At 48.7% G+C, this 19,034-nt stretch overlaps 1 protein-coding gene and 1 pseudogene across 5 annotated transcripts in view; both read left to right on the forward strand.

Moving 5' to 3' along the window:
- Window positions 1-606: 606 nt before the first annotated feature.
- STOX2 (storkhead box 2) overlaps window positions 607-19,034 on the forward strand; it is a 177,733-nt gene continuing 159,305 nt past the window's right edge. For 2 of the 5 annotated variants that reach the window (XM_053916858.2, XM_053916857.2), the window contains exon 1: window positions 607-970. In XM_053916858.2, coding sequence (XP_053772833.1) covers window positions 607-970 — 364 coding nt within the window. The other 3 variants (XM_071220181.1, XM_071220182.1, XM_053916859.1) reach the window with 3 other exon arrangements.
- Window positions 8,457-8,613, forward strand: LOC112306808 (U2 spliceosomal RNA; annotated as a pseudogene).

The raw sequence follows: 19,034 nt of genomic DNA on the forward strand, positions 1-19,034 counted from the left end.
AAAAGCCACTTCCAAGGGCACATCAACCAGTCAACGAATCCACTTGTTCCAGCGGGGGTGGAGCGTGGGGAGGAGCGACACTCGCAGCTCCGGAATCCTTGTCTTCCAAGTGTCGCCGCGTGTGCCCCGGGGCCTCCCGGTCTCCCTGGAGCCCCGCCACCTAAACGCACCCCTCTTCCCGCTCCCGCCACACGTGCCACCTCGACCACCTCCCACTTCGGACTGTGGGGATTCCTCGGGCGAGTCCAGCTAGGAGGGTTCCCGGGACTCGGCGCGAACTGCCCGCCTCCTCCCGCGTCTCCGCCCCCTGCCAGGGCCGCTGGGCGCCGAGGGAGGCGAGGGTGCCGCTGCAGGAAAATGAGCGGTGCCGGGAGGGTGGCCGGCAGCTGCAGGTAAGCGCGCCTGACCTCCCTCGGGCGGAGCGGGCTGCGCCCAGGGGCTGCGTGGGGCGTCCCGGGCGGCCGGAGCGCAGGGTGGGGGGCGCGGTCCGTCCCGGACTGGGGGCACTAACGCTCGTGGCTTGTCGCGTAGGGACGTGCCCGCGGCTGTCCCCGGGAGCGGCGGGAGGCGGCGGCTGCCGTGAGCAGGGTCCCGCGGCGGGCGCCGATGCCTCCGAAGATGGAGAAGTTTCTGCAAATCGCGCCCCACTCTCTGGCCATCGTCCTGGGCCCGGCCGAGGGTCCCGCGGGGGCGAGATCCCGGGCCGGCCAGCCCGCGCCTACGGCGCAGCCCCGGCAGCTCGCCCGGCACCACATCGGCTACGAGATCTTCGCCGACTTCAAAGCCGAGAACATGCAGCACTTCTGGAACAAGAAGGTCACGGCTGCGGTGGCCGAGACCTTCTTCCTGGGCTGGATCGACGAGCAGGTCCTGCTGATCCAGGGCAAAGAGGAGCATCTGGAGGTGCTGCGCGAGGGCTGGACGCGCCGGGCGCTGCGGCCTCCCTCGGGCTTCCACATCCGCTGCCTCGGTGAGTCCGGCCGCCGAGGGGACCCGCCCCACCCCGCCCCGAGCGCGCCGCGGGGCCCGGGGCCCCAGGAAGCCCCGGCCTCTCCCCTGGGCGCCGCGCCTCCCTCCTGCTCCGCGCCCGGCCGGGGGAGGGGCCGGCGGCCCTCCGCGAGCGCCGGATTGGGGGACAGACTGGCAGCTGTAGCCGGGGACTGTACCCTCCCCACACGCCACCCGGCCGGCCCGCGGAGCCTCCCTGGCGGCGGGGCGGTGCCAGGGGCTGGCCAGGTAGGCGGCAGCGGTGGCGCGCGAGGCGCGGCGGGTCTGCGGCCGCTCGGGGGTTAGCGAGTGGCACCTTTTCCGCAGAGATCAGGCCGGGGGAGTGTGTGCGAGAGGGAGAGACGCCGAGAGAGAGGATTCAGGTAGCATCAGGTGGCTGCGGGTTCTACCGCGGGAGGCGGCGGCGGGCAGCTGGGGTGCGCTGCGGGCCCCCGGGACGTCCTTCCGGGGATGCGTCTGGCTGCACCCGGGCGGTTGCCTTTTAAGCACCGACATTCCTGTGCGAGGCAGGGCTGTGGATTTCGTTCTCAGTATCCTGCCTCCAGGACGCCTTTCTGCGGGTCATTTGTGTGCTGAAGGAGGGAGGGACAGGAGGAGGACGGGAAAGTCCGATTCTCAACGGAAGACAAAACAGGGTACCTGGGACCAGGGCCTGATAGGGGATGTTCCGTCGCGCACCTGGTGCTTGGCTAGCTGTTTGTTATTGCTGTATATGTTTTTCTTAGTCCCGTGTGCATCTCTTTTACAACATACTTTTTAGTTTTGTGCCGTGGGCACAGTGGCTAAACGCATATACAGAAAGAGTGTTTTATGAAACGATTTCAAGGAAGAAAGCATTCTTTTTAGTCCCAAGGTTTAGAAATACTTCCAGGACATGTTGGGAGGAGGTCAAAAGTGCAAAAGCTAGGAGACTGTAAAGCCGCCTTTTTCGTCGCTCCTGCTCCGTGGCCTTCCTCTGAAGGACTGGCTTTCACTTGCTCGTGTGTCTTCCCCTATGCAGACGGCAAATTTATAGCATTTTAAACATTTTGTTGGGTTTTGTCTGTTTCTGCCTAGCGGAAACCTTTACAAAGCTTCCGGTGAACTCAACAGACAAAAAAGTGGTGAGGCTTGTATCCTGTTTATTTCATAACCTGTGCTGAATTTCAAAAGGCGCCTTAATTTTGTCCTTTATTGACTTTAGCAAAACCTCAATGGCGTCCCTGTAACTAAGCCACCTTGGTGAAGGGGCCGAGATTGACGTGTCTGGGAAAGACTGCCACTCAGGAGGAAGTAAGGCCACAGGCTGTCCTTGGTGTGCATGCTACACATTGCGATGTAATAGTTTTCTTTTAAAACGGGTGTCACGCTTATGTTTTACTTTCTGTTTTGGCAAATGTCAAACACATACAAAAACACTCTAATCCAACAATATATTGAAGCCCTGTGTACCCTTTCTCCAGTGCCAAGGTTTATCAGCACATGGCCAGTCCTTTTTCATCTGTATTTTCCTGTCCCCTCCACCAGTCTGAAGTCCCAGACATGATAGCAATATCCGATTTGTAAATACTTCAGTGGCTTGTATTTGCTTTCATTTTAGCAGAATTGGTAAGCTCATAGGCGTTGGTGATCTGTATAGGAACCAAAGAAAAATATTTTGTCCATCAAGGTTCCAAAATGCTGTAGTTGATTGATTGCTGCCCGAATCTGGGTCCAGAGCCCACAGGAGTCAAGGAGACCAGCAGCTGGTGGGTGTGGCAGCTGCATTTTCCAGCCGGGCCCTTCACTACCAGGATAGGAAGCCACCGGCTACCTCCTACAGAGGAGGCATTCGAGCCACGCCTGCTGGGACCCCCAGTGGTGACTCTCCTTTGAGCTGTCTTGAGGATGCAGGAGTTCTACTAGATTTTTGCTTCAGTAATGATGGTGAGGCTGAGTTGTTTGAGAGAGTTTATCTGTAACTGTAAAGATTCTCTAAGGAAATCCGCTGTGTCTGCGGCAAAGGTTTCCTAATATTTTTCGTTGCAAGGTTTTTCACTGAGCTTTGACATGCCAAAGTCTTGGAGTCTCTGATAATTGGCCCACAGTCTGTTCTTTTGAGCCACAGTGCATGTGTTGACAAGTTCTTATAAACAAAAACAAAACAAACAACAAAACCCAAGGATACACGCAGAGGGAGCCTGGCTGTACTCTGCTCTGAAAAGAATGAGTGACATTGTGTAGGAATACCCTGGAATCTGACCAGTTTATGTTCATAAGCAGGAATCACTCTCTTTAATACTTTATTAGTAGTAATACATTTCTTGCAGCATGTCTTTCGACTGATCCCCCAAACTGTACCATCTACATTACAGTCAGGGACTTTGATGATGTTGTTTTGTGATTTTGGCTAATTATTTCCTGAGCGTGGAGCAGCCAGCAGACCAGACACATAGATGAGCATTACTGAAGCCTTTATATTCCTCCTTGTTGAACTTGAATTAAATTCCTCAGTCTCCAGTCGTCATGTTATTATTCTTATTGTAGATTATTATTAAATTATTATTTACAAAATCTGATTGTTTTCCAGTCGGTCTCTTAGAGAGTGGTCATGAAATTGTTCGGTCAGATCCTCGCAGTAGGGAAGGAGAGGAAGGGCTTCGAGTTCCGTTCCCGAGGTGTGTGCGCCTGCACCTCGGAGCTGAGCGAGAACTGCGAGCAGTTTGAGCAGGCGCCCTTCTCTGGCCGCACTGCTGTACAGAGCAGGCAAGGTGACCGCGCACAGTAGGCCCCACAACGAGCTGGTAGTTTGTTTTGTAAATGCAAACATTTGTGTCGAAGTGGCAAGCATTTCTGTGCCTGTAATTCCAAAAGTAGGTGGTTCTAACCCACTGTAAAATTTCAGGTGGGGGTTTGGACAGGAGGCGGGACTACTGGATGTTGTTTTCATTTGGAACTTCCAAATCCACTACTTGGCAATAACCTGCCTTGGGCATGTAGAAAAAAGGTTCGGACTTTTGATGTCCAGGACCAACAAAGGGGATATATATGCGCAGACAGCTCCTAACGTTCTAAAGTTGTGCTGTATATTTTGAGTAAATCACATTACGTTGAACCCCACACCTGTTTATCCAGGGCCGGCTAGTTAGTGCGCCAGTCTCTGTGAGTCACCCGGAGGTTCTGGAGATGCTGAGGCCTGCAGTCTTTTTTGGGGATATTGACAAGAACTAAGACTGTGGTAAGTGCTTTGAGGACAGTGAGCAAGAAAGAGTTACTTCTGCCTTGTGAGCTGGTAAAGAGCTTCCCCAGCGATGAGGCTTTGAGCTTGGCCTTATACAGACGTGGGGTGCAGGGTGCGAGGGGTTCATCCAGAGCAAGAGAGCTTTCCTGCCCAGCAAGAGCATGAGCCAAGTCACGGGGCTGGGGAGTCATGACATGTTTGGGAGGTGGCTGCTTTGGGTGTGGGGGAGAGCCGTGTGGGATATGACAGTGGAAAGGAAGCTAGGGCTGAAGAGTTAGAAGCCACAGGTGACTTTTAACGATTTTATTTATTTATTTATTTATTTTTAGAGAGAGAGGGCAGGAGGGAGAAAGAGGGAGAGAAACATCGATGTGATTGGGTACCTCTAGAACATGCCATGACTGGGGTCCGAACCCACAACCCAGGCATATACCCTGGCCCAGAATCCAACTGATGACCTTTCATTTTGTACGACAATGCCCAACTGAGTGCCACTGGTCAGGGTGCCACTGGTGGCTTTTAATCGGGGTGAGAGGTGATGTGATTGGGTCTTTTGTATAGGGAGAATCTGGCCGGTGAGGGTGATGGATGGGACTGGGACAGGTGTAGACCCAGTTGTGGGGAGAGATGCCGAGCGCCCTATGGGAGCATGTGCTCTCTACAGCCATGGGAGCACGGGCGCATTCCCATCGCGGGGGGGAGAGACCACTGCAGCCCGGCTGATCCCTTAGGCCTTTGTGTGAGCCCTGGTGTCCCCTCTCCTGGGGCTCCTGGGGTTTTAGGGTCCGTCAGCTGTAGTCAGTTGTGCAGTCAGCCTCCACGGGTCCCCCCACTTCGGATCTCAGGGAGCAGGGGGCCAGTGTCGCTGACCCGTCCAGTGGCTCTTTACACTTCCCTAGTTTATCCTGTAATATTTAAATAGTTAGGACCAAATACGCTTCTTAGACTATAAGTCAAACCTTGTATTGTCCATGATGAAATGCCTGAGAACACACGAGCATCAAGAATCTATTCCAATATCCTGTTCCAGTATCTTTATTGGTTTTCTCAAAAGGAGTTGCTCTCTTAAAATGGTTTCTCCAAGTAGTGAATTTTAAGACAGAATTATTTTTTTTTAAATGTATACTCCAAAATATTTTATATGCACTCCCCCAAAAGTTGATTTCGTGAAGTCAACGTAAAATCGAGTGCTCTTTCTAGACTGATGGCTGGCGTTGACGAGTGGTACAGAGCTTTCTGAACTAGAGATACTGATTGATTCGGCTGTCAGAGCCCCTGCCATTTTCTCGGGGATTTGTCCTGGAAACCGACATGGAGAGCAAGCTCTTGTTTTGTTGGAGGTTCATCCTCGTGGGACAAGAGACATTTCAAAAACTAAACAAAGATACAAGAATTTCAGGTAGTTACAAGTGCTGATGACAGAGCAGAGTGGTGAGGAGAACAGGATCATAGCCACGATTTATTGATCATTTACTGTTTTTTAAGGACCTTATTTTTATTAATTCATTGTTAAGATACCTATTCTCTGTACGTATCACTATTTTACCCAAATGAAACAGTTGAGGAACAGAAAGACAAGCATTTCTCCAAGGACACCTGGTTAGGAAGCGACAGAGCTAAGACTTGGATCCAGGCAGGGAGACGGGGCTTTGAGTGACTGCTCCAGAATGCCTCATGTCCTGTGGTCCCCGACTCAAGATGCTCAGTTGGCCTCCACAAATGAAGGAGGAGCAGATGGAGAGCGCCTTGACTCCTTGGAGGGACAGAAAAGAAAGCCAGGGGGCCTGGGGCTTGAGGAGCCACAGAATGGAGGGTGTGACCAGAGCTGAGGTCAGAGGGGCTGGCCAGCTCCAGGTCAGGTGGGGCCTCGTGGGATTTTCTTCTGCGGTGACAAGGCATTGAGCACCCAGTGAGGATAGAGCATTGGGCGGGAGTCTGTGGAACGTCCAGAAACGTTTGAGACGTGAGCCTCCTTTTTAGAGACGCTTACCTCTCACTTGAAAATCTCAGGGTTAAGTCTAAACAGTGAACAATGATGATGCATTTCAAGTTTTATTAATTTCCAGCTAGCCATAAAAACGTTTTTATGAATTACCTCACTCTGGCTCGAAGAGATTTCTGGTAAAGGTGTGCCAGTTTCATTGTAGTAAAAGCATTGAGAGTGAACTTCTGAGACCCAGGCCTTGCGGGTGACCACTGAGAGGCTTTGCAAAGTTTATAAATTTCACCTCCTCTGGCTTCATTCTGATCTTGGGCACGTTTGTTTCCCTCTGGCATTCAGAGGGAAATCTGCTGGTTATCACCAAGTTCTTTTTAAAGGGGCATCAAACCAAAAGGAGGGTGTCTGTCTGCGTGACTTGTGCAGGAGTGGAAACATCAGATGCTTTTCGTCCTGAGGTGCATCACCTATTTTGGGGTGAAAAGTTAGAGAGGTTTGTTCTGTACAGACTACTTGCTACAAATTATTTTAAACATTTCATTTTGTGTAAAATGTCTCACCCAGGGATGTGTGAGCACCTTAAAAACAGGATTTTCAGTGGGTGGATGGTCTTTGCCATAGTGCTGGAAGTTTGGGGATGGACCTTTGTGTCATTGTTCTACTTCTCTATTTGTTAGTAAAACAAGTTGTGAACCCTTCCATTCTGTCAATAACTGAGGACATAATGTAATCACAGACACTTCTTAATTTGGGGTCCCTGATGATCTGGCTTCTAGTTTATCTCTGTGAGGAGGTTGAATAGATGTATTGATGAAGTACAAGCTGTGAATATAATCTCTTAATATACAATATGTGTATAATGAATGTATTTCATATATAAGGAGAATGTAAATTTATCTCTAAGAAGGTGGTATGCCAAGAGCTTTTTAACAAATGTAAATCACTGCTGGGATTATACCCTAAGAATCCCGAAACACCAATTAGAAAGAACCTGTGCACCCCAAAGTTCATAGCAGCACAATTTACAATAGCCAAGTGCTGGAAACAGCCTAAGTGCCCATCAGTAAATGAGTGGATCGAAAAACCATGGTACATTTATACAATGGAATACTACACAGCAGAAAGAAAGAAGGAACTCCTACCCTTCACAACAGCATGGATGGATCTGGCGAGCCTTATGCTACGTAAAATAAGTCACTCAGTAAAAGACAACTACCATATGATCTCACCTATAAATGGAACCTAATCAACAAAACAAATAAGTGAGCAAAATAGAACCAGAGACATGGAAAAATAAAGAACAAACTGACAGTGACCAGAGGGGAGGGCGGAGGTGGGTAACAGGGGAAGGGAGAGGGAGGGTCAAGTCAAGGAACGTGTATAAAGGACCCATGGACAAGGACAACCGGAGCAGGGCCGGGCGGGACGGGGGGTGAGATTGAAAGTGGAGGGTGGGGGGTGGGGCAGGGGACAGTAATGTGGGGAAATGGGGACAACTGTAATTGAACAACAATAAAAAAAACCTTAAATCACATGACATCAGAGGATGTTTAAAACAACTCTTCACATTTTGATGTCAATCTCTTTCCTACAGAGAACAGCAAATTTGGCCGCTGTCAAGGGCTAGAACCAGAGGTGTCTCTTTGCAGAATTTGATAAATGACTGAGATAAAGAGGTAAAGGGGTTCATCAGAGTTTGGGGTGTGAAGATGGGATCACCCTCCCGAGAGGGCAGACCCGGCAAAGGAGAAGGTCCGCAGGACAGGGTGGACACCATGCGGAGCAGGTGCCAGGCCTTAAGATGTACTTGTGATGCCGGCGATAGGCCTCTGTGCTGTGGCGTCGGTTCCTAAGACTTCAGTCTCTGACGGTCTCGCCAAGGCCAGGAGGATGGCCGGGGCGGTCCCGAGTGGTCTGGCAGTAGAGAGTGTTTCCCTGCGACGGGTGTCGTCTCCCTGCTGGACAGTTTACTTTGTCTTTTCTTTTCAAATCCCTGCCTCTGGCCAAGGAACCAGACACTTTCAGACTCCTGCTGAGGAAGTGAAAGGTTGATCCAGCTCCAGGAACACTGCCATCCTTCTGGGAAGGAGCTCCAGCTCTTCATCTCATTGGTTATAGTCAGTCACATCGGTGCATAGGTCTCAGTATCACATTTCCACACCTACCGTATTTTGCCGTGTATAACGCACACCTGTGTTATTCCTCTTGAATTTTCCTAACTTCACATTTAATTTGGTGGGATAAAGTGCATTTTAACTACTTTGATCATAGTGCCAGAGACGTTTGTCTTCTTTTAAAACTTAACACATAATCGCTTCTCAGCCTTTTGGCTACGATCAAGTGTAGTATCTGTTCTTATCAGCTTAAAAGTGAGCAATGTAAGATACAGGTGCTGTGAGTGAGTATACTGGGTAGTGTGACTTATACGGTACACGTATGACTGTTCATGATGAGGCTTTAAAGCTATGGCATTGGTGTGCCATTGAACCTTGCATGCACAAGAACGTGAGACTAACCTACCAGAGGGGACGTCCCTCATGCTTACCACAGGTGTCCTCAGGATGCCCAGACACAGAAGCCCGTCCCCTGCTCAGCACGCACCTTCTCCGACTCTGTCGTTTCAGCCAGAGAGACTCATGCTTGGGGTTGTAGTGCTTCCTGCCGCCGACTTAACAATCAGCTTCCTTTCACCCTCCCTCCCTACCCCTGAGAGAGTCACAGATGTTGGTGGGCCCACCAATCAGTTTGGGGGCTTATTAGAAACACAGATATCCTGCCACCAGTCCTGGAGATTTTAATTCAGGTACCTGGGTATGTTACCAACCAAGCCAGGCTCTTTTGATGCGGGAGTTAGGAAGACCTTCCCCAGGAACTGGTGGCCTTGCGTAGCGGTGCTTCCTCCCAGTGGGGTATTGGGGCTCCTTGTCTAAGTACTCCAGCCAGAGAGTTCTGGCTGAGATTGTCAGCCAGAAGGGGCGCTGCAATCATTTTTTTTCTTAATATAACAAGGATGTGTGTGTGTCTAAGAGTTCCTCGTAGTAAGCACAGAAGCTTTTGAGAGCATTGCTCATTCACAGTGTTGGCGGTCCACTGTGGCGAGCCCTGTCTCTGGACATTGCAGAAGCAGCAAAATGCGTGCTGCACAGCCAAGCATGGCCTGAGAAACTCGGGCAGCCGGACCCTGACGGACCTGCCTTCGAGCCCGAGAGCAAGGAGAATGCACGAGAGATCGAAAAGGAGGGAGTAGTTAGTGCTCGGGAGGAGCAAAGGCAGGTACCAGGGATGGAGGCACAGATAACTCCCATTCCCATGTCCTGCAGGGAGTGAGCACCCTTAGCCTGGGATCCTCTGGCTGCTCTGTCACGGGAAGGTTCCTGGAAAGCAGGGTCTGCTGCAGTGGAGACTGCTGTCTTTGGCTGTCGATCCAGTGAGGGCTTCCCTGTTTGCACCGGCCCCCACCCATATCCTCGGGGACCTGCAGAAGGGGGAGCCCCTGTAGGTCCAGACAGTGGCCTGATTCCCTGAGCTCATCCGGGAGGTTATTGGCTTCTGTGTAAATGGTCTGCATCTGCCTTTCACACTTCATAGTAAAGCAGATCATTTAACTGTATTCAGACTGACTTAAATATATTTGTCCGTGTGCCTGTCCATGTACTTACAGAAGAAGGTAGCTGTGTGGTTTGGGACGTGTCCCACCAATAGTGCTGTGGAGCAAGACGGAGACTCCTCCTCATGGAAAAGAGAGGGAGGACAAGGCTTTAGAAGCGCTGACATCAGTGTTTAAGAACTGAAATGCCCTGAACTGTGGCAGATTGCAGGAAAGGCTTGTTTGCTGGTCTGGAACTCAGGATTTAACACTGGTGTTCTGTGCGCAGAGGTGACACTATGGAGCTGGGGGGGTTGTGGGTTGCTCTGAATAGTTTTCCTGGTGGTGGTGACGGATGTGCTAAAGTTGCCACCCGAACACATTGTAAACAATAGGACACAATTTAATTGTGTGGAATTTGACTACTTAATGCATCTTAGAGCTGATTTTTATTTATTTGACACAAACCAGCTGTGGAGAAATTCAGAGATTTGTGGGAGGGATAGATTTGTGTTTGAAACTACTTATACCATATCAAGAAATGAAGACAAAAAAGAGAATAGAAGCTTCTTGTAACAGAGAGAAATCTTCAGTTCGAAGAAGCCCATGAAGGCAAAACTGGCGGAAATCACAGATGGTGTTAACTCAGCAATATATGGCTAATGAATCATCAAAGGTTTGCTGTGGGAGAAAAGTTTAATTTGATGAATTTTGCTCTCTTCTTTTAAAAACAAACACCACACACACACACACACACACACACACATATGAAACAAGACTCAGAAAACACCCAAATTTATTTTGTTTTCTTAAAATAATACCACTTTCTTTTCTTCTCAATTCAAGCACATGCCCACCCCTTATAAAGCAGCCAAACGTAAGAACGTCCAGCACTATATGTCTATAATTGTAATGAAAATGTAAAAGCAAATTTAACCAGCAAATTTACATGCAGTTTGGATAAACTGTGGTTTAAATGTACATGTACTCCAGCTGATGATTAGTTGATAATATGCCTAAACTATTTAAATGACTTGAGAGCTGTAAAAATGTGCTGTGCTGAAATAACTATCCTTTTCTTTGATGATTTTTTTTCTCTCCTCCTCTTTCATTAAAATTTCTGAAAATTTATCAGTAGCAGAGAGAGGCATCTGTCCCGTGTTACCAGAATGCAAACCGAAGTTATTTCTAAAGAGCAGTTTGATGTGAATCGGTGAGTCACGTAATTTCAACGACTCTTTGTCAGCCTGACTCCTCTTTAGAATGTAAAGCTGTGCTGGCCACCCTGAAGGTCAAGAGTATGATCTATTCAAAACAATGCTGTTCCTTTCAAGGAGAGGGAGTTCGAGTGTGTGCAATTGTGGCCAGAGACTGAGCAACCTTCTCCGAGCCCTGACCCCATGTATCCAAGGTTCGGATGACTTCAGCGTGTGGACTCCAACGAGTGAATGCAGTCCTTTGTAACATCGCCAACATATTTAATTTTCCAAGTAGGTAGAGGTCATTGTGCCGGCTTTGTCCTCGTGCCAGTGAGGTTGTCCGGACATTTCCATGAAGGTACTGCCTTCTCAAGTCACAAACATTGAAAACTGATCACCATTCTGAGGGTGCTAAGTGGGGAAAATGGAATTATATCCAAAAGAGGCATAGTCTTGGCAAAATACTACAAAATAAATTAGCCTAATGATGATTGCGGTTAATAGCATATTTGAGTTACAACACTGCCTTAGAAAATAAGACTTGGCCTAAGTAAGAAATGGTCGTTAATTATATTTCATTTGAAAATAAGATAAATCGGAGGATTAAGAAAGGCCATGGAGAAACTAAGTCTGTTTAGCTTCTTGACAAGCACGAGAGAAAACTGTGATTGCAGAATATTTTCATAGGGAAGAGGAAGAGGGTTCTTTTTTCATACTTGAGAGGAAAGGGTGTGAAATGAGACCATAATTACAGGAAATAATGGACTTTATTGTTAATGCTGCGCCATGTGACACTGGTGGCGGGGGTGGGGGGATGGGGCGGGGGGTGGGGTGGGAGACACAGAACCTTTTAATGGAGTCTCTGTGACAGGGCAGATCGCCGAGGTGGGTCCCCCAAGGCAGGAGTAGCAACGTGGCACCTTTGGAAAGTCAAGGAGATGCTGCAGTATTTCCCTTGTTTGGGGAGTGCGGAGGAAGATGTCACCACTAGGCAAGTTACACGTGCACGCCCTAAAAAGAAAATGTTAAACAATGTATGTTGATACTTTTGTATAAATTAGGATACGTGACATGATGCAACGCTGGCTTCCATGATGAAAGCCTGGAGCAGCCTCGGCCTCCAAGGCCCCGCGCCCGCCTCCCCCTCACTTCACGGGCCTGGACAGCAGTCCTCAGAATCCCTGCCTCAGTGCAGAAGATAAATAATTTTATGAGGCCTGTGTCACGTGTGGATTCGTGAATGTGTATTGTAAAGAGTAACAACGTATTGTATATATTTTTAAAGGCTGAGCAATGATGTCCTCAGCAAGGACTCCTGAAAGCCTTATTTTAAAAATGGTGACGTTTCTTTCTTTCTCTGAAAAATTTACTTGTCTCCTACACACGAGATCGGATGGAACTGGAACATAGTACCAGAAATCCATAAAAGCTGTGAAAGTTTTATAGTAATCTCTCAATTGAAAAGAAAAAAGTCCTATTAAAGATGTTGTCACCAAAACCAACATTTTTGCATCTGTCAAAACTTCTTCGGAGAGGAAGTAGAGAAGAAATTCCAGCTGATGTCTCCGTCCAACTCGAAGGCCAAGTGCTGAACTGGCTGAACTGATGACTCAGTTACAGCTATTGAGTCTCCAGTGCAGCCGTAGATCAGACCTCACTTTGGCTGTCTGCTGTGATCACGAAGTTGTGTTCGCCCGGGTTAGGTGCGATCTGTACCTGAAGTCACAGGAGAAGAAAAACGGAGCGAGGGAGGAGGCCACAGCATTCCTAGAAGCTAGTGAACTGAATGAAGCAAAAGCAAAAAAAACCCAACCCTTTAACATTCAACAGGGGCTGAATTAGGAAACATTGGTTTCCAAATCTGCTCAGTAATCTGGGAGGCCCCAGTCCGCACTCATGAGGTGGTCCGCTGCATCATCCGAAAGGGAGTGCTCCCTCCTTCCCCCGGGGATGCTCCTTGCTTTGCCCACCCTTGAGAGCTGGTCACAGGGTCTATCCTTCGACGGGTCATCGGAGGTCAATATGATTGCCAGATCCGAGAGTACAAACAGGCAGCAGCCCTGTTTGGGAATGCCAGGGAATAAAACCAAGTTCTTTGCGCTTACGAACAGTTTTTAGCTGGAGCATTGCGTATTTGGTAGAAAAACTCGAAACTGTGAATACACTGTAATTGAAACCTCCGGGGATAAAAACAAACATTATAGTCCACGTGTTTATAGTCAGATTTAAAAATAAAACCAGCTCTTCATTATTTTGATTTGATGACTCTCAGGGCTTTCTGTAAGTGCTTTTGAGGAAGCTGCGGCACAGCTGGCCTGTGGGATGAATTCAAGCAATCCAGTCTGCTCTCGACACTAGTGTGGTGGATGGTTGCGTTCATGAGCTTTGAGGGAGAGACCCGTCTCACCGGCAAGCGTGCAAAGAAAACACCAGCCAAGAGGAGCTTGGAAAGGGCTTTGATTCAGGCGTCAGACACGTTACAGATCACCGAGCAATCTCCTGGTCTGTGCTGAAACACGCAAGCTCTCCAAGATGTTATCTTCTTTCTTTCGCCGACGTGCACGGGCCGGCCTGCCTTTTTACTTCACTTCTACCTCTGAAACCAGCGCCGGACCCTCGGTTGTGACGTGGCTCTCACCGTGCTTGTGGTGAGCAAGCGTCCTCGGCGTTCTTTGAAAATGTTGTGTGAAGAAAAGCTATGTCTATGTCAAGGGTACCATTGAAAATGGTACTGGTGGGGTCCCAGGCAAGCAGCTTGTTCTGTTGGGGAATTACATGGAGTAAAAAAAAAAATACACCTGTTCTCATTTATTCTTCATCCTTTTGGGTTTGTTTATTTGGATTGACTATTTATACATAACAGTACACTATTTGGTTATTCTGTGTCTTGCAAAGGACTGAATTTGTCATACTTACCTTCAAAGTAAGCTGATCGAGTAGCAAGTCGTTGGTAGAGTAAGATTTGGCTGAGCCCAGCTGTGGGTTTTGAGATTCCCAAGAAAACCCTGAAACTGGAAGATAAACAAAAGTAAGCTAAAGAGGTTTTTCGGCTCAGAGCCCTGTTGCCCCCCCGCCCTGCCCCCCTTTCCTGATGCTAAAGGAGTAGAGTGTCTGGACTTGATTTCGCTTCTGAATTGTGCCCCCAGGCTTGGTTAGAGCCCTGCCCTGGCCGGCTGCCATAGAGTAACCACTGAGTAACCACTTTGCACTCCTCGGAATGCAGGTAATGGCTTCATTTTCCTGTCTGCTTTAATAGCAGGGAGCCTGTGCTAGCAGGTAGGATAAAGCACACACGAACACATCACACCCGTTACTACCTGGGCCACAGCACAGCCGCCTGTCCCTCTGTTCAGAAAATCATGATTCTCTTCCTCCTTCTGGATATTTTCACCCCGACTCTGAAGAGAACTGAGGGTGCTGGACCCTCACTCTAAAGATCAGGGGTCACATCTTCACGCACTTTTGTGTCCTTTGCTCCGATGTCACAGGTGTTGGGCCTGGGGTCTCTTAGGGAGGTTGGTAGGCAGGCAGGTGTCCATGTGAAGTTTGGCAGCTCCTACCCCAGAGGCAGAGCCCCAGCCTCCATCCAGGCCCTGACTGGACAGAAGCAGGGCACTTGGCCTCCCCAAGGGAGAGTGCACCCAATCCCTGTCCTTGTCAAGCCTGGCTCCGCTCTCGTCTCAGGGCTGTGTTAGCGAGTGACTGGGGTCCTGCCCCCCCAGACAGGACCTTAGGACTCAGTGTCTCATCCTCTCCCTGTCCCCACCCTTCACCAACAGGACACCGAAGTGCAGATTTGTGTCAGGTCTCACAGCCAGCGTGTCCTAGAACCCAGGCTGGGGCCCATGGGCAGCCCAGGACTCTGGGCCCTGCCCTCCAGGGTGGGAGGATCCCAAGGCTCTGGACTGGGGTGCCTTTGTCACCCTCTGCTGGCAGTGAAATGGCTTTTCCAGCACTGCCCCAGGTGGGTCAGCCCCACTCACTGGGAGTCCCCAGGGGGTCCCAGTGCCCACCCATCGATGGCAGGCCCCACTGCTCCTTAAGAAGCGCTTAGAAAAAGCTGTTGTTCACAGAACACTTGCCATATGTTAGATTCTCCAGTAGCCCATTTGTATACACGATTGTATTTAACCGTCACAGAAACTCGTTGAGGTTCTTCTTGTCTCTATTGGACAAGAGGCTGAAATTAAGAGTGTTAAGTGTCTTGCCCGATGTCAGGGAGGTAGGGGGTGGCAGAGCTGAGACATCAGCCCTGACCTGCCCATCATCCCCTCCCGCCAACTGGGCCGTTTCCTCTCCCACACGTCCCTGCCTCCGATCGGCTCTGCTGGGACCTTCGGGTGCTCTGCAAAGCTTATCCATCAACTTTACCCTTCAATATGAATTTAATTGTAATCATCTAATAAAAGCCCTCTGTCCTTTGAAAAACTCTATTATCTGGAGGCCAGGCCTGTCTAGGAGATTGTCAAAGTCAAATTGTATAAGAGAAGGCATCCCTTCCTGCCAGTCTGTAGTATTCGTCAGCCTTAGGGACCCGGAACACCAGAGGGTGTGGAATTACGCAGCCCCTCCCTCCCCTTCCTGGTCACTGCGTCAGACACTTGTCCACAAGAGGTTACAACAAAGCGAGTAGCCATAGCTACCAAAGCAAAGAGACGGCAGGGCCTATGGAAATGTAATGTCCCCAAGTCCGCCTGGTGGACAGCTTCACCTGGTGGGCAGGCCTTTCGATGCCAGTGACTTCTGCAAATTTTCTGGCCTTTTCCTCAGCCTTTCTGGCTGTGCCCCTAGACTGGAAATGTTCCCGGCAAAGCCTTTGTTCTCTGGCGTGTTGTAACTGTTGTAAAGCGTGGTGTACACTGGGGGTTAAGAAGGGAGTAACAACAGCACGACCTTGTCCTTCCACGCAGCCTCAGGTCTCCACCTTTTTCCCAGGTGAGCAGGCCGAGTACCTTGTAAAATTGGCTGCCTCACTCTCCAGGAGTGGTTTGAAAACAAGACACATTTTGCGGTGCCCTTGCAAACTTCAGAAGGTATCAAGTATTGGACTAGTAATTTGACAGTTTTATGTTATGGTTTTGTTGAGTTTCACCCTATGAACTGTGGCTTACTTGGAAATTATTTTGGATTAAAGTCATCATGTCATAAATTCAGACTGGCCCGAATAGGAACATTTCAGCAGAGATACTCTGATAGAAAATGTTCCCCCTCTTTTTTTTCTGGGTCATAAAACTATAAAAGAACCTTACTACCTCCCGTTGCACCCCATATGTCAATATAAATTATTTCTCCCCTACATCCCACTTTCTCCAGTGCGTGCATAAACATTTCTTACCAATCCCTTGTTCAAATCAGGACCCAAACAAAAGAGAGCCTATTCAGTCCTTTACTGAATTTCACTGGGGAACTACTTACCGCATGCCTGTGTTAGACATGGCGCAGTCTGAGGGTGATGAATGCCATTTCCAAGGACTTGCGACCTGGCCGTGGGGACTGATGGGCTTGGAAAATAGCAGAGGGTTTTGGCTCATGCTGCCTCCAAGGCTGTAACCTTGGCTGAGAGACAGGGGTAGAGCTCTTGAGCGAGCCACGGGAGGTGGAAGGAGGAAACAGCCCTGGGAAGACAGGGGCTGGGGGAGGCTTGGGTTTGTATCTAAAGTCTGAAGTCGTATTCTGTCCCGCATGTGCATTTTCTCCATTCCTTTCTCCTCTCTGCCGCTCCACTAGATTCTCCTTTCAATGGCGACCGGCAAGTCATTATGTTGGCTTTGTTTTCCTTAAAAAACTTGATAGAAATTTGGATGTTCTCAGTGATGAGGTTTTGAGAAAAGTAAACAAGTGTGTCGAGGTAAATCCATGCATTTCAGTGGTATAATCCCGGTGGTGATGGATGTAAGTTTTAAGATCTGGGCTCTTTTGTTCATTCTGGCTTGAATGTGCTGGAAAATGTCTTGTCAAAGGAGTAAGTGTTCCGAGACCTGGAGATGTGAACTTCTGTGGAATATTTCTGTTTGCTTTGAAATTATCCACGCCTTTGATTTGGGGACCTCGCTACCTTCAAAGTAAAGGGTTGTGATTTACCTTGTGTTTGATGGGCTTTTTTTCTGGGTTTAACCGAGATCACCGTTTTAAACAAGGCGGATAATCACGCGTGTGCTGTAGCGACCTGCGGCCACAACCCACTGCCGTAGACGTGAGAGTTCTGTCGGGTAGGCTGAAGTTCTAACAGGCAGAAGAAAGCAGGCGTTTTGGCTTTGCTGCCAACCAGGAGATTAGAAGAGCAATTTGCTTATTTCAGCTGTTTTATTAGCTGCATGTATAACGTTGACTAATTTCTTCCACAGGTAGTTTGCCAGCTAACATTAAGAAAGGGATTATAGGAATAAACTTTTACTCTCTTCCTATTCAAAGTGGTAGTTTTCAGGTTTTTAAAAGCTATCATCTTTTTCTTTGGTTGTAGAAGTATACTTGATTTATGTCTGAATCATTTTTTATACCCATTAAAAGTTATTTTCAATACTGAATCGTGAAACTACTCGTTTTTTTATTTTTCTGGTGAGATATTTAGTTAATTGGTTGTGCTTTGAATTTAACTTTAGGCACACAAGCTCTTATTTTTGAAATCTTAACAATATTATTCTCTCTATTCAATATTCTTTAAGACCGCTGTGGCCTTACCTACAGCAGAGGGGGCCAGGACTTGCGTGGGGGGGGTCACCATAGAAATGTTGAATCACTGTGTTGTACACCTGAAACTAATATAATACTGTACATCAACTATAGTTAACAATAAACTAATACAACTGCTGTGGGATTGTCAGTTACAGTAGTAGCAGAAAAAGAAGAAAAAACATGGGAAAATCCTGTTTCCGTTATGTTTCTGTTCAAACTTTTAAGCCATCGTCACTTTGTTGCCTGTGTTTCTCTCTGTCATGGGTCTCTCCAACCCCCAGAACTCACTAGAAAATGCTATGTGACTTGGAAATTACTGTAAGCAAGAAGATGATTGCTTCTCATTTTCTGGTGTTTTTGTATGAAGTTGTCAATCACTAGGGTGAGCACCAGTGCACACTTGAACTTTCATGTGGAAATCGCTCCGAGCGGCTGGCCGCCCTCTCCCGCCCCCGCCCTGCTCTGAGTTTGCTGTTCCAGGCAGCTTCGCTTGGGGTTTCTGCTTCTTGCCGTCAAATGCACCCGACTAATCCTGATGGTAATGAGCTGTAGAAACACATCTTCTTGTGTTTCGTATGGAAACAGAGTAATCTCCTCCCTGGGCCAGTGAATTTATACTCCCAAAGAGACACGAAGGCAAGTGCACAATTATTATGTGCCTGCTGTGTGCCAAGCACGCCGCGCTCACTTGCACGGGCGGTTATAGTGCTGTGGGTGGGCTGGTGAGCCCTGTGCATGCTCTTCCCTTGCTGCTGGAGCTGTGCCGATTGCGACTTTTTCTGTGGGTTTTATCGGGTTTGACACACAGGGCCTGGGGGTGGGGGTTGCAGTGCTGTTCCCAGTGTCTGTGGGACAAGAACTAATCTCACTTCTGCCCTTAATAAAGTAGGCAGGGCCACCTGGTGTATTCTTCCTTGCTTGTATGCCAACTCAGTTTCCTTGCACGTGGGAAGAAACTGGGCCAAATATAACTTAATGTTCGGACTAAAACGAAAATATTTTCCTCCCTTCGGCCAAATGCAAGCAGATGTGGTTCGTTAAATTCTCAACTGGCCAAGGGACATTCTAGACACACTGAGAGGTCACTGCCGAGGGCGATGACACTGTTGACTAAGTGCCGAGGGGCCATGAACTCTAGTTCCACTCTGCACTTCTTCCTCGGGGAGAGAGGAAGACTTCCAGTGGAGAGACCCTTATGACGGCTCTTGCACTCTGACCTTGAAACTGGATTCACCTCTGACCCCATTCCCTGGATGCAGGGCTGTCTGGCCTGGCCCTTGGTCACTCCCCACGTGGAGGTTCTGTGAGGAGATTTGAGGGTGAGAGGGGGTTAATCTGTTGGCTGGAATTAGCTGGGGTGGAAAATGTATCTTTCATCGAAGGCCCGCAGCTCGTTGAAAAGAAATGAGTCGTGTGCTTCACTGACAACTG

This window comes from Desmodus rotundus, chromosome 13 (assembly GCF_022682495.2).
Source record: "Desmodus rotundus isolate HL8 chromosome 13, HLdesRot8A.1, whole genome shotgun sequence".
In the NCBI taxonomy this organism is placed as follows: domain Eukaryota; kingdom Metazoa; phylum Chordata; class Mammalia; order Chiroptera; family Phyllostomidae; genus Desmodus; species Desmodus rotundus.